The following is a 22,474-nucleotide window of genomic DNA, read 5'->3' on the forward strand; positions in this document are numbered from 1 at the left end:
CGGTAAGAGCCGAGTGCTGAAAGACAATCTGCTACTGTTCCATGTTACCCATTTTCAGCTTGATGAGAAACATGGAAAGGCATTGCAGCAATCTAATATTTATATAAAAAAAACTGAATAGTGCCCCAGATGATCTGCAGATGTACAAATATAGCTATACGCAGGCTGTCAGCTTCATCAGAATCAGATCCAACGCATGCAAAGAAAAAAAAAAGCTATGCTAGCATTGTTAGGCCAAGAAAATCTCAAGTTTTAAATTCAATATGTCAACACGATGAGTCGACCAATCTACAGTCTACAGATCATTTTTAGTACTATCCAAATAAAGAGAAAATGTGGCAAGAAATTTAGAAATGAATGTGACTTTGTTTGTGTCTCTTGCAAACTGACAACATCAGACTGACTTGCAAGGTGAGAGCAACAATTACTTTGTACATATCACAGCATTCTCCCCTGAGCTCACAAGCATGAAACCAGTGCTCTAATGTAGAATTGTGACTACATTGATTCAAGCACTTTTTCTACTTGGGACCTGTGTGGAGCTTTTTGTGTGTGTGTTTGTTTATTTAGAGAGAAAGAAAGAAAGAAAAAGAACAAAAAAAATCCTAAGTTAACATTTCATTTGAAACATTCACACACTCCCTCCTTGTAGCCATTACCCCTCCTCCCCACCCGACCCTCCCCTCCCCTCCCTTCCACTACATCGAACCCCCACATACCAAAAGAAGGCACCACAGCTTCTAAACAGACTCATTGACCGAGAGAAGGACTCAACAAAAACAAAAGCGTTAAATAAAACCCAATGACACAGCCTGGAAGGGCTTCATTCACATTACAGACTACAGCAGTCTCACAAGGAGACACGAGATTGGTACTAGAAAGACTGTCTGTGTTGTGTCACAGGCAGCGAGAACTCAGTTTCTGCGGGTCAGAGATTAACAGTCTTTTCCTCTTCTGCAGCACATTGCGCTGTTCAGGAATTTTGCCTCACGTAGAGGCTGCAGGGTTGATCACATGCATTGCAGCATGAGAAGACCGAAAGACAGGGGGCACTGTTGCTACATGACAGTGAGCCACCATCACGTAGGCCTGGTTTCTGTCAGTGTGCTCTATTTTCTGTTCATTGTGCCCACATCTGCCTCTGTCCTTAGGGTCCAGAGTGCTGCTACGTCATAATGTGATGGTAGCAATCCTCTTGTTGCATAAACGCATGGGAAACAATTCTTCGGGTGTCCGCATGGCTAAATAAATTAAATTATAAGTCAAATTGAAGAAGTTCATTCTTGATTTCAAGGAATCAAGTTGTTGCTTCCTAAAACATGTGCTGTCCACTTCCCCCACTTTAGTCACTGGATACTTTTACCCTGGTCGTCATCAGCAGAGTCGGGGAATTCAAGACAGCAGCCCCTTACAGGTGCAGGGTCAGGGGTCAGCAGGGGGCAGGCTGCCCTTTAGTTGACCTTGTCCTGAAAGATGTATAGGTTGTTGGTGGCTGCTACAGCAATGATGTTTTCATGTGGGTGCCACGTCGTGTGAAGGATCTTCTTGCTGAAGTCAAGGCTGTCGACGCTGATCTCATCCTTACGCCGCTTCCCACCTACACACACCTGGAGGACAACAACAAAAATGAAGAGGCATTAAGAAGTGGGAGTGTGGCAGCTCGCACGTTTCACTGATGTCAGTCATTTGAAAGATGACGGGGTGGGTGGGGTGCTGACTAGGCTTGTAGCTGGCGTCAATGGCGTCACTGAGCTGGACCTCTAAACCGTGTTGGTGCTAAGCGTTAAGAGGCCCATGCTCCAGTTTTGGTGAGTTAAAAGTCTGGCTGTATTTATTAGGTATCTGTGTCTGCGAGATATAAATGGATGCATCTTGATAACGAGCCAAGCTAGTGTTAGCTGATAGCTTTGCACCCTTCCAGATATGGTCAGTTTGGTTCAAAAACCTCTAATGGTGATAGCCAAAATGCTAAAAATAGGACTTAAAAAGGGCTATTACCAACATTTGTTTCAGGTTTGGTCACTTTACAAAGTTGATATAAGATTGAGTTAGCAAATTAGCTAGCCCCATATTTACACATGAAAGAACATAAATCTAAAGTTATCTTTCATGAGCAGAAAACAGAACTTTGATGAGAGCAAGCAAAACCTAAAGTGCTTCAAAACCTAAACCTAAAGCTGTTCTTTACAGCTTTGTGTATACAAAAGATTCTTCTCTCCACTGAAAACATGTATCCGGTCTTTAAGTCTGACGTCATTAGCCATGTCTGGGCCCAAACTCCGCTGCAAGTCCCTAAGTCAAATGATCACTGCAGCATTACTGAGAGTTGAAAACTGTCTAAATTCTCTCATCTGTAATAAAATGATCAATGTGGCTGCTCTACCAGGTGTAACAATTAAGTTTAACGTCCAGGCATCCATGAAAACAGAATTTATGATATTTAACAGAGTTAGAAGTTAGCAGGGCGTTAGCTTGCTAGCTTCCATCTAAATATAATATACCATGTTCTGACTGAGCGATTTATGAAACAAATTCAAACGTACAGCTCTGCTATCACTTCCAACATAAATGAAGACAGAAAACTAAACAGCAACGACATTTGTTACTGAAGTTGGGCTAGCTGGTATATAATGATGTGCTACGTGATCGCTAGCATGACAAAGCTATGTTAACATAACATAAACAGTAAAGCTGGAGGGCAAACGCTAACAAACGGAGGACTTTTTTCCACACGATAAAAGTTAACATAAGGGTTCCCAATGGTTAGGGGCAAATGCAATTGCATGGCAGAAGACATTACTGTAAACTGACCAAACGTCAGTCAGGAGAACCACCTAGATAATCCATTCACAATACAAGGTTAGTCATTAATATACTGCTGCACGGGCTGGGCTGTAGTTACATCGTAAGGGTTTAAAAACTGAGCTTTAAAGTGATTAGCAGTAATAAAAACCGAGAGAAGCTGACAGTGATCACTGACTGTTTTTAGGGGCTTGTTGAGATTAAATAGAACAAGATACAAAGCATTAAAACATGTTAAAACACATGACAGCCTTATTAAATGCAGACTACTTTGGGCCCGGAAGCAGTATTCATCACGTCATCACTTAAAGACCGGATTACTGCAGTTTGAAACATAAGACTGCACTGTGTACATATACTAAACACATTTCTTTTGTTCATTTGTGTGTTGTATTCAGTCATGATTGTCACTGTTAAGTCAGGTCTGTTTTGATATTGAATTTCTGGACTTGTACAGCAGATTTCTAGTGAGGACATTTTTATCAAAGTTACAGAATATAAGGAGGGGAAGTGAATTGTTTTTAGTGACACCATTACTTTAAAATCTCAAAACCGACTGGTCACAAAAACTGCTGGTATTTACTTAATCCTTTTTTTTTTTTGTCATAAATGAATATCATAGATGAACTCAAAGACATCTGGAGGTGCCACTTTCAATCAGTGAAAATTACAGCAGGAAATTTCACTATTGACCAGCTTTTTATAGATATTCAATAAATCATTTGGCTTAGGAAATAATTGACAAATTAATCGATTATGACAATCATTGCTTAAACCCTGAACTAATTACATTATCAATGAGTCTGTCAATGATTGCCTCTGATACTTTGGTGAAAACATGTCAGAAAATAGTGAAAATAATGTCAATCACAGGTTTCCAAATTAACAAATTGAATACTTTTGCTTGACAAATCAAAAGATATTAACTGTCACAGATCCACACAATCCAGCAAGAATCACAATTTTGGAGAACCAGTGAATAATTAGCATTTCTCCATTAGAAACTCACTTGCGGTGAGGCATTATAAGACTAAAACCAGATGTCTTTGAATTTAAAAAGGATAACTTGTGTTGGTGATGGTACCTTGCGAGGCTTCAGAATAGCTCTGGGTTTGCTGTTCTCTCTGGATGCTTCCAGTGTGACATCGCGTTTGGTATTTCGGTCGAACATTCGGAAAAAATTGTTGTAAGAGCCGGTCATTATGACGCTGAGGAGGGAAAAAAGAAGAGAGGGGGTGTTATCGAGAGGGGTGGCTGGATGGACCGAGCGGTTGGTAGATCTGGTCGATGGCGGCGCTGAAAAGAAGTCTCACCTGTCTGATCCATTCCAGACGCACTCAAACTTGTCAAAGATGCAGTCGTTTTCGTACAGAGAACACAGCTTACCCCGTAAATAGTCGTGAACCTGAAGAACAAAACCAAAAACATGACAATCTGCAGTACTTTTTGGATCAGTCTTTATAGGCCTTTGGAGTTCTTCGCATTGCCTTTTAGTGGGCAAACACACCGAAACCATAAGCTGCACCACCATATGCTCTGCTTTCAGTAATCCCTCAAGACCTGGTGACCTGTGCTAAGATGCTAGGTAGCAGGTGGAGGCTGAGGTGGAACTGGACAGAGAATCCCTTGAGCCCGGTTGATGGCCTTATCAATCATGATCTGCCCTAAGATGGCTTCCCCTGATCAGACAGCGTGGACGTGACTGCCGTGACCACACAGTGGGAGGTTCTGCCCTCCGGGTTCCATCAGCGCCTATACTATCCGTCTTCTTACGGACATTCAGCTCAATAAGCCCTCCTGGGGTAATTGCTACACATGACACGGTTACAGATTGGCAGGGTGACAGTGAAACAGGATTATATTGAGTGATAAGCCTGAAATCAATAAGTTTTGATTTGATCTGGGCACAGCGGTTATTTACTAACTTCAGCAGCGGAACATTTTCTTTGGAGCCCTCAAGCTATCCAAAAAGCACACGAGAGAACAATGAAAAGCGTACCTGGTACGTCTCGAGCGGCTTGTTCTCCATTTGAAGGTCCCACACCTTTACAGTGAGGTAGTCTCTTGTCATCAGGTAGCGTCCGCTGTGGCTGAACTTCACGTCAGAGATGGATGAGATGATTTCAGAGAAGAAGGAGCGAGTGGATGGATCCTCTGGCTCCTCAAAGTCTACATGTAAAAGAAAATGTATAAAGCAGTTATCTTTCAACAGAAGATTTTACACTGTTGGTGCTCGCTGCTTTAAAGACTTTAAATCGCTTCAAGGAGGAAGATTCGGTTTGGGCAGTGGAGGCTGCTATTAGAAAACAATGACAGCCACGACAATGCCTGGATGCTGAGTTTTCTGCAGCAGCTGCATCTCCTCACAGAATTACATGTGTGTTTAGGGAGATAGTTGTGGGTCAGCATGGTGGGTAAATATTGGTTATGATTCATATTGATTTTGGCAGCTGCTGTTCCGTGTGTAGGCCAGCATGCTGGGGATAACAGACAGGCATTCCATCGTTAGCTGTCAAGTTATTGTTCCTCCTCCTCCTCCTCCTCCTCTTTTCCTCCCACCCTTCCTACCCTCTCTCTCTCTCTCTCTTTAAAAAAAAAACCAAAAAAAAAAAATTCCCCCACCATTCTCCCCCCACTTCCACTCAATCCCACTCCTCAGCTGAGGCCTGGAGAATAGCTCTGTGATGTGTCAGTGGGGAGTCTAACTAGGGATGCAGTGTGAGAGATGAAAAAAAAAATGGGGGGATGAGGAAGGGATAAGAAAAACAAATCAATGTCAAAGTGCTGGGTCCATATGAGCCCTGCTGGATTTGTATGTGCGCGCGCCAGCGAATGCGTGCAAATAAGAGCAAGTGTAATGTGTGCATGTATATATGCATGTGTGCCCCTGCCCTCCCTCCCATCCAGATCCACGGGTGGATAATAGGGTCCCCGGGGAGTCAGCAGGGGGGCTGTTTGGTCCCTCTCTCTATTTGTCCTGGGGCTCAGCTCACTGGCAATCCTCGGCGGCCATTCATCCTTCCTGTAAAACTGACTGATAGCAGCGTGCTCCAGAATTATATATATATATATATATATATATATATATATATATATATATATATATATATATATATATCCTTCTATATAGAAGGAGATACACTATGATTGTGAGTTTGTGTTGTGTGTGTGTCACAAAAAGGAGGAGTGGTGTGTGAGTGCAGGAGAGAAGGCTTTACATTGCTCTGAGCCGTAAACGTTAATGCAGTGAGACAGTAGGTTGGTATTAACAGACCTCTCCTGAGGCTAACAAGAGCACCTGCCTGCTTTGCCTGTGTGTGTTTGCTACAAGCACCTGTCTAGGAATGGCACACACATGCCAAACAATCAGAGTATGAAGCCGACAACTTCAACTGCCCAATGTCTCCAAATGTAAACATTTTTTTTCCAGCTCTCATGTGATGCTCATGTGAAATTCAACAGGCCGTGTTGGTGCTGGGTCCAGTGGATCCATCAATACGTCTGAGGAAATGAGTGACATTATTGAACAACAGGGTGTGTCCATGAGGGACTAATGCGATTGCTCTTAAGCCATTGATTTCCCAGCAAAAATGTCAATGTATTCATTATTCATTCAGCTAAAGTGTATCCATGTGATGTCAAGCTTCGGAGAAGGCCATTCATTGTTTGAGACGCGCTACAAGATTTATTCGTGTGTTATCAATCGTGGCATATTGAGCAGGGGAAGCCCACATGTCACAGCTGAAAAAAAAAAGGTGGAGCTGAGTGTGAATTTACAGCCAAGGTGTGGAATATTGGAATCGGGCTATATTTCCCTTGTTGACTACCATCACCTCAATGGCAATAAAGGCATCGATGGAAATTGTTGATTTTTGCGGTTTTGCGTCCCGTGAATTTTGCAGTTCTCCAGTATCTAAATTTTGTCTGCCTTAAAGGAATAAATTAATACAATAGAACAAAGGTGTTCAGTATTTCAGTGAACCTTTAAAGAATTGTGGCTAGATAAAAACAGCCACGTTTCTGGTAGGTCTACCTGAACACTAAGACACTTATTAAATCTGCTCCCATGATGCTCTGGTACTCACATTTGCAGTGCTTGTCGCAGAGTGCGGCTTGTCTCATGTCACAGAGGCGTATTGAACCTTTGCTGCTACTGTAGGCAAAGGTGTTACACTCCTGCGGGTGGAACTCTGCAGAGGTGATTACTTCCGTCAGCTCCTCCATGTTGGCTGGTTTGATGTCCACAATGTCTGAGAGAGAACCGCTAAGGAACAGAAGACTACAGTGGACATGTAACCCACAGAGTAAAATGAAAAATCGTGCCACTACTGAAATGCAGCCCTGGAAAAAAATACATATTTTATGTACAAACTGTTACTAACAATGATTTTTTTAGAACCTCAAATCTATTTATCACCCTATCATTATTAATTAAAAAGAATTAAGTATGATTTTGAGTGTTTTTTTCTTCTCTTTTTTGTCTTTTTTAAAAATGAAAACAATGATAATCATAGGAAAAAAAAAAAAAAAAAAAAACAGAACAAGAGGATACTGAAGCTGCGGTCGGTGATCTCCAGGTTCCACAGGTTTATCCGAAGGTCATCGGTGGAGATGAAGGTCTGAAGGTCGGAGTTGACAGAGATGGAGTTGATGTGGTAGGTATGGGCGTTGCTGAACACCCGTCTGGCTGTAGCCTCGACCATCAAATCCATAGGCTGAAGCACCGGCACCTGGAGTGAACATTTAAGGGAAAATGTAAAGTAATGCAGACAAATATGCAAGAATAGAAAAATCAGCTTGAGGTTTTTGAGGGTAGTAATTACTAGGCTGGCCTTCTGTGAGTGTATCTGTGTCTATACTTGTGTCGGTGTGTGTGATTGTCCAGATATTTTAGTGAGGACCATTTGGGCAGTTTTGTGTGTGTCTGTGTGTGAGGCACAATCGGATGACTCCGGGGATTTATTTGACATTTACTCCGCAAATCTTAATGACACAGAAGCTCAAGGGCTGCTTGATGAGTTGGTTCAATCAGACCGCAAATATCTCTCTGCTACACAGCTACCCAGTAATCACGCCTCCTTCTCTTTCTCCAAGTCACTCCTGCTTTCTTGTTTGTGTGTGTGTGTCATGGAGAAAGAGAAAATGGAGAGAAATCGAAGGAGGTGGAAAAAAAGACATGGCCCGAGGGCATCGGCAGGCCCTGCTGAGGAATGATAACTGAACTCTGCAGAATTAAGACAAGCTTGCACAGACACACACACACACACGCAGACACACAAGAACCCAGAGTTGCACATTGCTGCTCGGGCTTCAAAGAAGCCCAGTACCAGTCTGCATGCAGCCCCCCGTTGGCCAGATAAAACCCAGACAAAGAGAAGAGAGGGGAGGGAGCGAGGAGAACAAATCGGCTGCTTCTTCCCTTTTTCTCTCGTCCGTTGCTGGCACTGACAGAGACATGGCAGCCCAGCAGGCTGCTGTATCTCCGTGGATGTCACTTTATTTCCATGTCTTTCACTGGCTGTCCAGAGAGACACAGAACATATTAACCCATAACCCCCGAACACTGACAGTTGTGCCGTTCAGCTTGCCCCTTGCAGATTCGCTGTGATCTGATTGTCTTTGTAACATAATATATTTATACATTTCTGCCTTAAAAATAATACTTCAAAGTAAATCAGTAGGTTATAATGTTTTATATATGTCTTTATGAGATACTGAATGATAAACTTTAAATCATTGTATGAATTCTAGGATGAATATTAGTGAATTCCTCCCTCTCCTCCTCTGCTTTCTCCCCCTGCTGAGATTTCACAGCCTCTAAACAGGATTGCCACAGTCCCGGCCTGTCCTCCAGGTTGCTATGATCCCCTGGCCAGCCAGACAAAGAGGGACAGACACGCTGAACACAGCACTAATCTGCAATGGCAGACACACACAGACACAGTCCTGTGTGTCTGTGTGTGCCCTCTTTTGTGTGAAAATTAAATAGGTAGCGGAGTGATAAAAACGAGAGAGAGAGAGAGGATGATCCCTTCACGGTGTTCATCTCAGCGCACATATTGATCGCTCATTCTCAATTTCTTCTGCCAGAAGTTCAAAAGAGTCCAAAGATAGCAGGTTGCTTTGTTGGTGTCAGACTCTCATTTATCGGGACTGAAACTGATCACAAATGAAAAAACAACTGTGACACACACAGGCGTGCAGCATATGTCACTAAGAAGTTCATGCTGGATTAAAGGCTATCATAGCATAAAAGGCTGAATGCTAAATTTTGACTTAATCAGCTTATCTGAACTCTGCTTGCTTGGATTCCATGTGCAGGTCTTTCCAGAAACGCTGGTTCATTCAAAATACGTGAGCCTGGGTTACAAGCAGCAGTTGTGGGATCTGTAAAACAGGAATCTACCAAAAGGTTAAATGAAAGATGCTACTGCTAGGTGATGCTTTTAATTTCATTTTTAAACTGAGCACCACAAATATTCTTAAATATTTCTGATATCCATGCATAAATAAATAGTTCTCCATCCATCTACCCTCTATCTGTTATCTGGGTCATGGGGGGCGCTGGAGCCTATCTCAGCCTCCACAGAGCACAAATATTCTTCATTTTTGTTATTTATGGATATAGTGGCAGTAAGTTGTCATGTTTTACTTTTTTCTATAGTAGTTTTTTCAGTCTTAAGCCACCCGGACCACTGATGCATGGCTTCAAATATTTCATTTTTGTCAGATTTATCGCAGTCTCGTTGGGTCATCCAGCCTCCCCTCAAATAGAAAATCTGTGGTTTTTAGTGACAGAGAATAAAAACTCTGCCATCACTGACTCTAATTTTCACGTCCATAAATTGCAGTCCATTTCATTGTGGACTAATTCAAAGTAGTGCCATCGATGCAATGTTTTCATTCCACTCAAATGTTGTGCACTGTCTAATAAAGTGAGTGTAATCTAGTCGCAGCCTATTTTCACCGCAGTGTATGTGACATCATGGGTGTTGTGACATTCAACAGTTTCACATACCCGTAGAGTGGTGATGGTGGATGGGTCTCGGATCCGTCCGTCCTCATCCTTCAGGTTGTAGCCTTCAGGGCGCTTATCCCTCTCACTGATCTTCCACAGCTTCACTGTCTTGTCTGAGGTGGACACGTCACACAGGCGCACAGACATACACAAAATACAGTTAGATCACGGCTCAGCAGAGTGAATCTCAGATACAAGATGGATGCGGGGGGCTGGGGATACAATCTGGCAAGTAGCTGGGCAGAAGCCAGCAAGGATGATGAATGGCGACTCCTGCGTAGATTCTGATGTCACCGATATCAATCTACAAGTTGACTTAATTTCCCTGCTGCTGTTTATACCCTCGCCCCTCCCCTCCCACACCCTGGAAAAGCCATCTGGGTTGCTTTTCAATTTTTGCATCATATAAACATCGGTTACATCTCATCTTCTCGGTCTACTGAAGTGGATGGCAGCCGCAGTCAGGTTGTCTGCTTTTTTTTTTTTCCTCTCCCCTCTTAATTTCCGCTGCGATGCCGGTGTCAGAGCAGCGAGGCCATCGCCACAGGACTCTCCACCATCTGCTCCAGCCACCGCAAGCACGTCTGTAGCAGCCATGCGTGAAGCCCACAATCTGCAAGACATCTCTCAGCTGATGTGTGTACTTGTCTGCTGTGGCTCTCGTACATGTACGGCGTGTGTGGTGGCACATGCCTTAATATGTGGCCCTGCTGTGACAGCCATGCATGAAGCCCTTAATCTGAAACTCTTCTGCAGGTGACACTTGCTCACCCAAGCAAAACAAGCAACACTGTGTTCTCCCAAAAAGTCAAAAAGACACTGTCAAGTGATATTCATCACACCTCCTTTTACATCAACTGCAAATCTGAGCATTCTGCAAAGTGACGAATGAATCATTTTGCACAGTACCTGACTAATAACACTAGCTCACATGTAAACATACTCCAGTGTAGGGCTGGGCGATATGGCCTAAAATCCCTATCGCGGTATAATTTGAAGCACGTGCGGTAACGATATATATCGCGATATATTATTTTCTTCTGTATAAGGTATTTTCCACACTATAAGGCACACTTAAAATCCTTTAATTTTCTCAAAAATCGAGAGTGTGCTTTATGTATGAATTCTGGTTGTGCTTACTGACCTCGAACAGATTTTGGCGTGCAGAAATCTGTTAAAAAATGTTTTAGTACAACTTTGGTAAGCCACACTGCTTGATGAATTGTCAGAGCATTACGGCTGCCGTAGTGAGGAGCTTCGCGGAGTAATCTGGGTCCAAAACTCCGTCCTCTTCAGGTCCCAAAGTCAAACGAACACAGAGTTAAAAACGGTCTAAATTCTTTCATCTTTAATAAAATCATCAGCGATGCTGCTTTACCAGGTGTAACAATTAAGTTTAACATCCAGGCATCCATGAAAACAGAATTTATTAAATTTAACGGAGTTAGAAGTTAACAGGAAGTTAGCTCGCTAGTTTCCACCTAAACATGATATACCATGTTCTGACTGAGAGATTTTTGAAACTAATTCAAACGTACAGCTCTGCTACCACTTCCAACATAAATGAAGACAGAAAACTAAACAGCATTGGTGTTTGCAAGGTTACTGAAGTAGGACTACCTGGTATATAATGTTGTGCTACGTGATTGCTAGCGACACAGCTATGTTAGCATAACATTAGCGCAGTGAAGCTGGGGAATGAACGCCAACTTTTTTCCATTCGATAACAGTTAACGTGAGGGATTCTGGTGGTTAGGGACAAATGCAATAGCTGCGATGCTTTCGACCAAAACAGGCGCTGCTTGATGACGTCATCAACATGCGCTATCACGATAGAGCGGTGTAGTCAAAATCTTTATCGTTGGCCAAATTTATATCGTTTCTATCGTATATCGTTTCTATCGCCCACCCCTACTCCAGTGATAGATTATTGGTTCTTTTGACCATTCTGATAGTTGTGCTGCTCTTACAGCACCTTAGGTGTACTGACCGTTGGTGGAAAGCAGGAAATATGCTGCATTCTGCTGAGGAAGCCATTTGATCTTGTTGATCTTCTCCTCAATCTCCAAACTCTTCAGGTAGTCAAACTCTGGCTCATGGCTCTGGAATGTGCTGTAAACATTGTACTCCCCACGACGCTGGGGCTGACTCTTACTCTGCAGAGGAAGAAAAAAAAAGAAAGTGAAGCACAGGTAGACTTTGTTTTTTTTGGTGAAAGTTTCATTAGATTCCCGTGATTATAAGACAGGTGTAAATGATTCAATATTAGATCTAGCATTTTGGAAAAGATGTAATTTATCTTTAATTTATCTTAAATTCCCCCTTAGGAAGCTTACTACCAATAATAATAATGCATTTTATTTAAAAGCACCTTTCAAGACACCCAAGGACACTTGACAATAGAATAAAATACATAGTAGAACAATGACAAAACGTAATAAAACACTTTAGTCAAGCTTTGCATTTGGGGATCTCCTCTCCTAATTCTGGTTTGACACAATTACATCAAGCCCCTACCTCCACGGATGAAAAGTAAAAGTTACATGGAAATGATATCTCGTTCTGAGGCTGCGAGATAAGGGTTTTGGGGGGGTCACCATCTTGTTTGGAAAAATGAGATATGACCAGGAGGGGCAGGTCATTCACTGGCTAACAACTTGTGACTGAAACAACAACAGTTGTTAGCCAATGAGCTAACGGGTAGATAAAATAATTTACAAAAAAAGACTTAATTTTTATGCCGTATGACCCATAATATGAACCATAAACGCAGCAGGTAAGTGTTTAGCATTTCCCATATGTAGGAAAATGGGAAAATATAGGATCAGAAGTCTTTTATGCAACCACAGCCATTGGCATTTGGTGGCCCTCAGACAGTATGCAGGATAGGTTTAAGGAACTTCCGCGAAGACTTCATTTCCCGACCTGGAAGCTATACTTTTTTTTTAGTAATATTAAAATGTTAATACCACAGGAAAAATTAATGAGCGATTTCATGGTGGCCACATCCATTTTTTTATACAGTCTATGATATATTTACATAGATTCTGGAATATTATATGTTGAGTAACAGAACAGACTAGATTTTCGAATTGGGGCTTTCAACAGTACTTTTGTGCCACATTGTTACATGTCCTCATAATGTTGGTCCAACAAAAGCTTTTTGTTTTTTAGCATATTTACAGCTGTCCTTTTGAAATACATCCTCTTGCTTGCTAGTTATCAAAAAAACAAACAATCCAATGTTAATGCTTTAAGGCTGTCAAATCCTTTTCAGCTGAAGGACAGCATAATTATCACTGCATTGTTGGCATTTCCTACCTCCTGCTCCCTTTGGAAGACAACCACTCTACCTCCTTTATCCCCAGTGGCCAACAGCTCCCCCGATGAGTTAAACTCCACCGTTGAGATAATGTCAGCTGCAACACAGGAAGCAGAGCAGACAGGGGGAGAAAATGTCAGTGTGAACAAACCTGTCAAGTATCTGACAGAAAAAAGGAAACACTTTTTCAATGGGATCTTCTAGAAAACACTTCAGGAGAAAAGGGAGGGGAATCTCATGACAGTCCCACAGAGGACTCCTCGGTGCAGACAGCCCAGTTTGGAGGAAATATAGGTTAGGAGAAACCACTGGATGAGTCACTGCATGATAATTGAGACTCTTGTCTGATTGAAGTGAGCCAATCTGTGTTATTTAATTGCACTTCTGCTTATTAGAGGACTCTGCCGCCGCACTCTTGCTCATCACAAAACACATTCAAAAAGCTTTAATGTGTTTTAGCAACATCAGTTATCAGTTGCCTGTATTTTACATTTTGAAGCATCTCTGCATAGCTACAGGTTCACCAGAAAGTAAATATCGGACACCTACCCTTAAGGTAGGTTTTCCTCTCCTCAAAGACATACAACTGCCTGAATTTAGGAAAGGCTAATGGTGACTGTAATTACGTATTATACAGCCCAGGGATAAATTGTCATATCATAAAGTCTGTCTCTCACACACACACACACACACACACACACACACACACACACGCGCGCGCGCGCACACACACGCAAACCACAGCAGAGGCTAGCCCGGTTTTAAACAGTGACAATAATATTAGACAGAGAGAAAGAGAGAGAGCGCTTGTCGTTTTGTACCCCCCACGCCCTCTGTGGACCTGCTGCTGGTGGAGCTCTGAACAGGAGAGGGGAATGTTGCTATGGAGACCGTTTCCATCTCTAGCGGCAGTCAGAGAGAGCGAGAGAGAGAGAGAGAGTGTATGTGTGTGTCAATAGCTCTCTGACTTAGTTGCTGATGCTAGCTGTAATTCAGCAGACAGTGAGAGAGAGAGAGAGAGAGAGAGAGAGAGAGAGAGAGAGAGAGAGAGAGAGAGAGAGAGAGAGCTGCAATAGAGTGAAAAACCTGCTACTGCATCTGGGGGAACGAGTTCAGTTCAATGCAGCACACAAGTTCAGACAATAGAGTCCCCATAGACGGACTCATCGCTTCACAAAAACCTGTCGTGCATGGTGGAAATGACCATGCATCCTGTCTGTGTGTATACTGTGAATCTGGCTCTGTCCTCCTCCAGTTTTAATTTAAATGTTAGAGAAAGTCACAGATGAGGCCAGAGGGATTCTTACGAGCACGTGTTGATAATGACATGATGTGGGAGGGCAAAACTAATTATATTTGAATGAAGAAATAATGACCTTTCACAGAGAAGACAAAGTCTGACCTAATTGCAGCCTGGGAGAACCCTTCAATGCACCATGCTGGTGTTGCATGTACTGTAGCAACACATGCTAAAGGCGCTCTGTAAATGCATTTGTACACCTCATACATGTAGTGCATGTATGAGGTCTCTCTCTCTCTCTCTCACACACACACACACACACACACACACACACACACGCACACACACATACACAGTAATGTCTTCCAGTACCACCAGGCCAAAGTCACTCATGTGAATCGAATGGAATCGGCTTAGCATTCAGCATTCTTTAATCAAAGCTGGTTTCGCCCTTTTTTGCCCTTCTCCTCTCTGTTTCTGCCCCCTCCCCATCCCCCCCCACTGCCTCTCTTCTTTTCCCTTCCCTCATCATCATCATCCACACATTAAGTCACTGAGGGGAAACAGTAATTGATGGATGCTATTTAACAAGTTTACACACGAATACATCCTTCAATCATCTCTTTGAATGATCAACCAGGCAGAGCCAGTGGAGCTGAAACACACGCTAACGTGATGGAATGCTCCCTTAAATGAGTTTTTTTTTCTTTCATGCAAATGATTTCAGACCAGACATGACTTGTAATTGCGTTTGTGAATGGCAAACATCTTCTTCAAATGAAACTTTATGACAATAGAAAAATAAATTCGCAGCACTGTCACAGGTGGGCAGGGTGTCTCAAATGATTTCTGCTGTTGTCAGTTGTTACATGACCAAGATGACTTGAATTAGAGGGAAGCCAGACACTGGACTGATCAAATGCTTACTTGGATGGACACACACACACACACACACACACACACACACACACACACACACACAACCAGATGAAGCCTATAAATCCTGTGGCCAGCCAGGTCTGACAAAGACAGGTCAGCGCTTCCTGATGCATCAGAGGGATGCTTGAGATAACACACATCCATCACCAGTAATAACTCAGACGAGCCTGCTGGCCTGCTGCTCAGATGTCTACATGGAAGACTGAATTAAAACAGGCATGGCACAGTTCTTATCTGCTTCTATCCAACAATCTGACCCCCAATAACCCCTTCACTGTGCAATATAGAATTGGCAATCAGACCAGCTGGATGGAAACATAGATATGCATCGATTCTGGAATGAAAACCCCGTACGAAGAGCCAGAGACACAGGAAAACCAGGAAGGGAGGGAGAATATTGAGTTTATTTATAGAGGCCTGTGCACAGCACACCACCCAAAAGAGAGAGGTGCCACTAAATGCAATCACAGAGAAAGGAAAGGTCTGGGGAGAGAAGTCGGTTTCTCAAAATAGCTCAATAAAAGCTTGTACAGCAAGATTCACTGGCACAGACACCGGCAGAGACCAAAAATAAGAGTGCCCTGCCTAACCTCTAGACAACGCATAATCCTGTCAGGAGCTAAGGCAACAAGAAAGCAAATTGACGTTGATCTCGTGGCACTGCGGAGTTGTGTAAGACACAAAGACTTGAAAAAGGTGTGCCTGAATAGAAAGCAAGTTGCATAAGGGGTGTGCAGTATTTCCAGGTAGAAGGAGGGACGTGAGCAACCTGGTGCTGTGCAAAAGCTTTGTTAGAGGTAGAGGGGAAAGGATTACAGCACTTGTGCTGAGCTGCCTGCGTCAAAGGATCAAGCCGGAGGATAATTCAAGTCTGTTCTCACACTCCCTTTCACCTGCCAGTCTTGTTCCCTCAATGACAATTAACAAATGTGTCTTTAGTGCCATTCTTCCTAGGGAATGAATAAACACACGCTAGTATTACATGCTCTGGAAATGGAGACCATTCATGTGCTGAACAAGCAGCTGATAATAACTTCAATTCACACCACCAACAATAGAGATCAATCACATTTTTGAATAAACCCCACTACCTACTGGTCCGGTACCCCGTCAGATGATTAAGGGTTTATTCAACTCGATTACCTTCACATAAAGCAACAGAGCACAATGCAGGTCTCCTCATCAGAAGAGAATGACTCTTTGTAAGATCTGGAGTGAACAAGCTAATTAACCTGGTTTCTCCAGGATCAGCCCCATGAGACTGAGACAGGGTGTGTGTATTTTGTGTTCCTTTTTCTTGCATGTGTGTGTGTGGATTCTTTTGTGCATGTATCTTTGTGTGTGTGCATGTGTGATTTTTTTTTTTTGTATCCCCACACTCCAGGGAGTTGAGGGTGAAATGGGCAAGACGTGATACTGCTTCTCTTCTCACACTTCATTAACACGTCGCCGTGGTACACATCTGACTATAGACACAACACGGGGCAAAAATGGAGCAGAGGAAGAGGGGATAGAGGAACCAGCATTCATCCCCTGCAGGCCCTAAGCTGAATACCAAGAAGAGTGATTTCAAATTCTTGTTATTTGGTATTCTTTTAGAAATTGAAAATAGAGAGCAGGGGGGATGGTAGGAAAGCGAGGATGCGCAGTATTATAATCCCCCACCAAAAACAAAAGCTGACACTCACGCTCGATCTGTCTGCCTGCGATGCTTTGGTGAAATCCCTTTCATCTTCCTGTTTCCATCAAAGATTAGATGGCTGCTGTACAGACTAAAACCTTACATTTATTAGTGACCTTATCACCAGCACATGTAGCATTCTGAGTGGCGCTGCTTCCTCGACAGGACACGGGAATTAGCTATCAAAACTTACAAATATATCCCATTATAAAATCCCAGAAAGGTCAAGAACTGCTTAGCCTTGAGGCTAGCTGCACCCCGAATGACTCACACACAGTACGTCTATTCCAGTGCTAACTCATCTACTGACCAGGAAGCCATATCACAGTAGAAAAATAGGACATTTTTGTCATCGTCCTACAGTAGCAACACCACGGGTATTCTTTAATAAATTCTCATTAAATTTTCATGGTGCTTCAGACTTAATAAGAAGCTAATCAGGGGATGAAAGCAGCTGCTGAATAAGGAGTGCGACTCGCCCCAACTTCACAGCTTGCCATTAAGCCTCCGCTACCCCCCTCACCATCTCCATACATGTACATGCACAGTCTTTCTTGCACTATGTGGCGAGGCGGGGCGAGGCGTTTTGAGTGCTTCATAGTAAATAATGGATGGGACCTGAGGGTATGGTGGGCTAAGTCTTTTTATGCCGGGGTCCTAAAGTGTGGCCCCAGGCCGTTTGCCTTGGCACAGCCGACAGAGCTCTGGCTCTGTTCTCAGCAGCAGCGGCGGCAGCAATAAAGGCTGTGAGCCCTCTGTAGTGGGACTGCATCAGTATTCAGTGGGGCTAGAGAGGTCACATCACACACAAGCTTGTATCAGACAGATGTATAACAGCAAAGCAAAGAGCAAGAGGTAGAATGTGAAGAAGAGGGGGGGGCAGGGGAGAGAAAGAGGAAGGGATTACATATCCGACCAGTTGTTCTTTAAGTCATTGTTCCACTAACAAAATTGTAAAGGACCAGAAATCAATACTAAAGCAGGCGTTATGTTAGGTCCTGCCTCACAGCCAGAAAGCTATTTGCATTTTTAAACCCAATGTGGTGCTATTTCATCCATTATCACAACATCCAAGGAGGAGGTGGCTGAAAATGAACTGTTGTAGGAGCACCACAGTCCACTGACTCAACACGCGTATACACAGCCACGGTGAGAAATCATCCATTCTGTCACCATTAGCAACGTGTCATCTGCAGGCGGTTGCCGAATGCAAATCAGAGTGTAATACAATTTTCTCCCCTCTAGATAATAATGATGACTCTGGAAACTTCACTTTAAAATTGAGGAGACTTTGAAATTTCATGCCTGACTACGAATGACTACAGCGTGTTCAACAGAGTCAGTGTAACCACCCACAGACCCACCAAGCACTGTGTGTGTGTGTGTGTGTGTGTGTGTGTGTGTGTGTGTGTGAGAGAGAAAGTGTGTGTGTGAGTGTGTGTGTGTGAGAGAGAGATAACGTGTGTGTGAGAGTGAGAGAGAGAAAGAGAAAGTGTGTGTGTGCGTGTGTGTGGTCTGCACATACTGGGTCTGATAAAAAATGTGCAGTTTGGGGAATTCATAGAGATGGGCAGAAGACTGACTTTATAGCACTTAAGGGTGACAAGGATTTAGAGGTTGAAAGGAGACACACACACACACACACACACACACACACACACACACACACACACACACACACACACACACACACACACACAGTAATTCATGATATATGAAGTGTGATGATCAGTCATAAATTACAGCAATAAAACATAACAAAAGCAGACATCTGAAAAGCACAGATGGGCTTCAGACTAGATGGTCCTTTGTTTTGGGAGGACATATTTGACAGTCCTCGTGCTGAATGAATGAGATGGTAGATGGAAGAGTGGGAGAGACAGAGAAGGAGCGACAGGGAGATGAAGATTCCCTGCCATTTTTAAATCTCAGCGCACACATCAAACAAAGATATTCATCGCACCCTCTCGCGCACTCGCTGCGAACCGGTGGCAGTGAGTTTAGTTGTGAAAGAGAATCATCTAAGCCCTAGGCAAATAATGGTGCTCTCCATTTGAATGAAGAAAAGGAAGGAAAAGGGACGAGGGGAAACGGCACAAAAGCGTGCAAGAATGAGAACATACGTATGTCTTTTGAGCCCTGACTTTGTTTCTCCTCCAGCCTGCAATGGCATCTGTAACCTGAGCCCCACAGAAGCTCTGTGGTGGCTCTGACCCACCCTGCAGCCACTCATAACCTCCAACAACATCCATCCTGTTCAATTGTGTAGAGTGTGTCCATAAATATCTTATCCCATGTGGAGCTCCATAATATTTGAAATTACATTCCTCTTTTCACTGATTTTGTTCCTCACCCAATCTTATGGTAAGTGGGTGGCAAAATGTGTCTGGTGTGAAAAAAACTAAAGGATTTCCCAGTTCTGCAGTAACTATTTATACAATTGGCAAGCCTTCCACTGAAACACTGCATCAAACTGAACAATAAAAACCACTCAACAGAATAGGACAATTAAGCTGAAGATGGGAGATGTCCACTTATTAAGGAATTGAAAATTGAGCTTAATCTGTGGTTAAAAATATAAAGTTATTCATATGTGGCCCTTGGCATTTACAACAAATACAGTACAGAAGGGCATTTAGCCTCTATGAAGTTTGATTGTACTGCAATAATTTTAAAACAAAAAGCCATCAGACCTCAATGTTTTTGTAATCTCAATGCTATCAGTGCAGCAGATAATGTCTATGAGCAATCTGCATAATTGCATAATGAGATCAACCACCATTTTCACCTATAAATCAGTGTTTTATGTTCATTAGCGATCCAAGGAGCTCATAGAGAAAAGCTGGAGCTAATTGGCAGAACATAAGGGAAGTATTAAACATCACTTTTAACAGGTTGGAACTCAAAAGGCTGATGTCTGTGGTCAATGAGGAGAAACACATGCATGGAACAGAGCAACATTTGTAGCTGCAGGGTGGGAAAAAAAGGTTATGTGCATTGCATACAGTGAAAACGTGTGTCTGTGGATGCATGTGTGCTAGAGAGAGAGAGATGGATCCATATTTCATTGTGTTGTCTCCTTGAATTAGGGCACCTTGCCTGCTCCTTTTTTTTTTTTTCAACAAGTGCACACAGAAGGAAAAAAAATACATTTTTTCCCACTACTTCACACATTCTCTTTAAACTCAGAAACTAGGGAATAAAACATTCTGTACTGGTGCCTCTACAAGGAACAATCCAAACAGATTAAAAAAACCCTGATTACTCTGATCAAGATGCTTATTATAGCGCTAACCGGTGATGGGAAACCACCCCATCCTGCCCAGTTATTACATTCTCACTGGATTTTCACCACAAATGACCAGAATGTTCCCGTAATAACCCCAGCTTATTCTGTGACTAAGGTGATTAAACGAGCTTTAAGTGATCCCACCTTTATGCATTTAATAGTCCCCGCACAGCATCATTATATAGCCTAACATGAGGATATTTATTTTTATCATCTATTTATGCCATCTTATGTGTAACCTGCTGTCATTTACGGGCTACTTAATAATTAGATTGACCAATTTCTTGCTGTGATATTAGCATCCCTTTAGCTACAGCCGCAGGTTATTTACTGTCAAACACCTTTAAACTGTGTTTCTTTTCAACATCAAAATACCTTCGGTTGCATAGTTGTGGTCGCGAAGGAAGCTGTTGTTGATTTTCCGGGTGTCACTCTCCTCCTCCATTGAAAAATCGGCTGATTCGAAATCCTGAAAGCGGCAGACCTGCTCCCATCCTGCCCGGTACCGTCAGCAGGCGGGCTGTGGGACCAGCGGGGGGCCTGTCATGGCTCCAGATCTCCGGTGTAATCAACACAATCGCGATCAAATACCTGTGATGACGACGGTGCACGGGGCAGGTCCTGTCCACACCTCGGGTGGCATCCAACAGACCGACCGTCCGCAACGCAGTGACAGTGTCGACTCCAACAGTGGATTTAATAGCCTAATTATTGCAGCGCGTCATAGGTGCGTCTGCCTCAGGGAACTCTTCAAACGCGTATCTCCCAAAAATGTCAGCACGGAAAACCTGCAGCTTAGAGCTGATGATGATTTCAATAAACGTGTTCTTGAAGGTTGAACCTGAAGTAGCAGCAGCAGCATGGGCGCACTCCGTAAATCTGTTCTGGAGGACTGGAGTTTAGGCAGGCGAGATTTTCCCCTCCCAGTGCCAGCGGGGCGGGCGGGATTATGCGTCAACAAGCTTGCTCCGATCACCTCCGCATTTCCATGTCATAGCCTACAGCGATGCATCTCCACTTTTTCTGGATCCAGATTCTGCATGGTCTCCTCGCTCTTTCTCATTCATTCATTGATCGAAACGGCCCGGCGCCTGCGATCCCTGCAGCTCAGCTGACTCACTGTGCCGGATAGCGCAGAGCTTCACTGTAGCTGCCCACTCTGCTGCTGCGCTTCAGCAGGGGCCCCTCCCTGCTGCTTGACGGCTGGCTCTTTAAAAACCTACAAGCAGCAAACGTGACGCTCAGTTGAACCACCAGGACTAGTAAAGACTTCAAAATCTGTTCACAGATTTTTGAACCACCGAGGTTTGTGTGTGTGTGGGTGTAAAGTCACTGGTAGCAGGTTGCTCTTAAACTACCATTCCTCCATTCTGCTTCAGAGGCATCTATGCACTGCAGTGGCTTGTGTTACTTTTCTTCTAATTAAGACCCTAAAAACAGCTATTCAAGCCACAACACTGAGGTTTGGATGGATGTGTTATGAGGTGCATGACATGTCACATTTCTGTCCGAACACATGACAGAGGATTCAGAAATTAAAGGCAGAGAGGGGTCACAAAGCAGAAAGACCGAGACAGAGAGAAGGAAAGGTGAACTTAAACTAGAGAACAGAGGTGACTAGAAAGAATAAGAAAAAATAACCAGAGGCTGATTAATTAGATTAGTAAGGTCACCATCTGCGGCTCTTTCGGGAAAGATCTGATTTCACTGCTGAGTTTAATGACGACGCACAAAACGAAGCTTCTTCTGGTCAAATCATAATCTTTAATGAGTGTGTGTGTGTGCAGCATCAGAGTGCAATGCATCTCAGCTCTATCTACTCACTTTACGCTAAATCTCTTTGGTACCACAAAGGGACTGGGTATCTCCCCTGCACAAGCCTCAGCGCACATAGCATCAGCAGAGATTGTGGAGCCCCCTCTACTAAATGCATTAGCTCTCTAATCCACAGGACCATTTGCACATCCAATCCTCTTCTCCTCTACTAATGGGGATCTGGCTGTGAGGGAGGCATGCTGCACATAGCAAAAAAGACAGGGGCCTCCTACACATGCTGTTTTACACCCCATCAACCTCCAAACTCCATCTCCATCAGAATACATTACGGGGCATTATCCATGCAGGGGGATAATGAAGGCTGCTGGAGCATCCGTGAGGACTCGTGGTTCACGTTTCCATATTTA

General features: G+C 43.3%; 1 protein-coding gene across 2 annotated transcripts in view; it reads right to left on the bottom strand.

Annotated features, from left to right (window-relative positions):
- Window positions 1-716: 716 nt before the first annotated feature.
- ppp2r2ba (protein phosphatase 2, regulatory subunit B, beta a) overlaps window positions 717-22,474 on the bottom strand; it is a 42,202-nt gene continuing 20,444 nt past the window's right edge. The window contains exons 1-10 of one of the 2 annotated variants that reach the window (XM_085361762.1): window positions 20,667-20,787; window positions 13,142-13,239; window positions 11,811-11,976; window positions 9,821-9,933; window positions 7,355-7,532; window positions 6,888-7,052; window positions 4,802-4,971; window positions 4,116-4,207; window positions 3,887-4,010; window positions 717-1,607 (exon numbers count right to left, since the gene is read on the bottom strand). In XM_085361762.1, coding sequence (XP_085217888.1) covers window positions 1,452-1,607; window positions 3,887-4,010; window positions 4,116-4,207; window positions 4,802-4,971; window positions 6,888-7,052; window positions 7,355-7,532; window positions 9,821-9,933; window positions 11,811-11,976; window positions 13,142-13,239; window positions 20,667-20,736 — 1,332 coding nt within the window. In that variant the 5' untranslated portion in view covers window positions 20,737-20,787 and the 3' untranslated portion in view covers window positions 717-1,451. Of the gene's footprint in view, window positions 1,608-3,886; window positions 4,011-4,115; window positions 4,208-4,801; window positions 4,972-6,887; window positions 7,053-7,354; window positions 7,533-9,820; window positions 9,934-11,810; window positions 11,977-13,141; window positions 13,240-20,666; window positions 20,788-22,474 lie in introns of those variants that run through there. The other variant, XM_085361761.1, reaches the window with a different exon arrangement.

This window comes from Diplotaxodon limnothrissa, linkage group LG2, assembly GCF_057381915.1.
Source record: "Diplotaxodon limnothrissa isolate DT_005_m linkage group LG2, D_limnothrissa_male_GT1.1, whole genome shotgun sequence".
NCBI lineage: Eukaryota > Metazoa > Chordata > Actinopteri > Cichliformes > Cichlidae > Diplotaxodon > Diplotaxodon limnothrissa.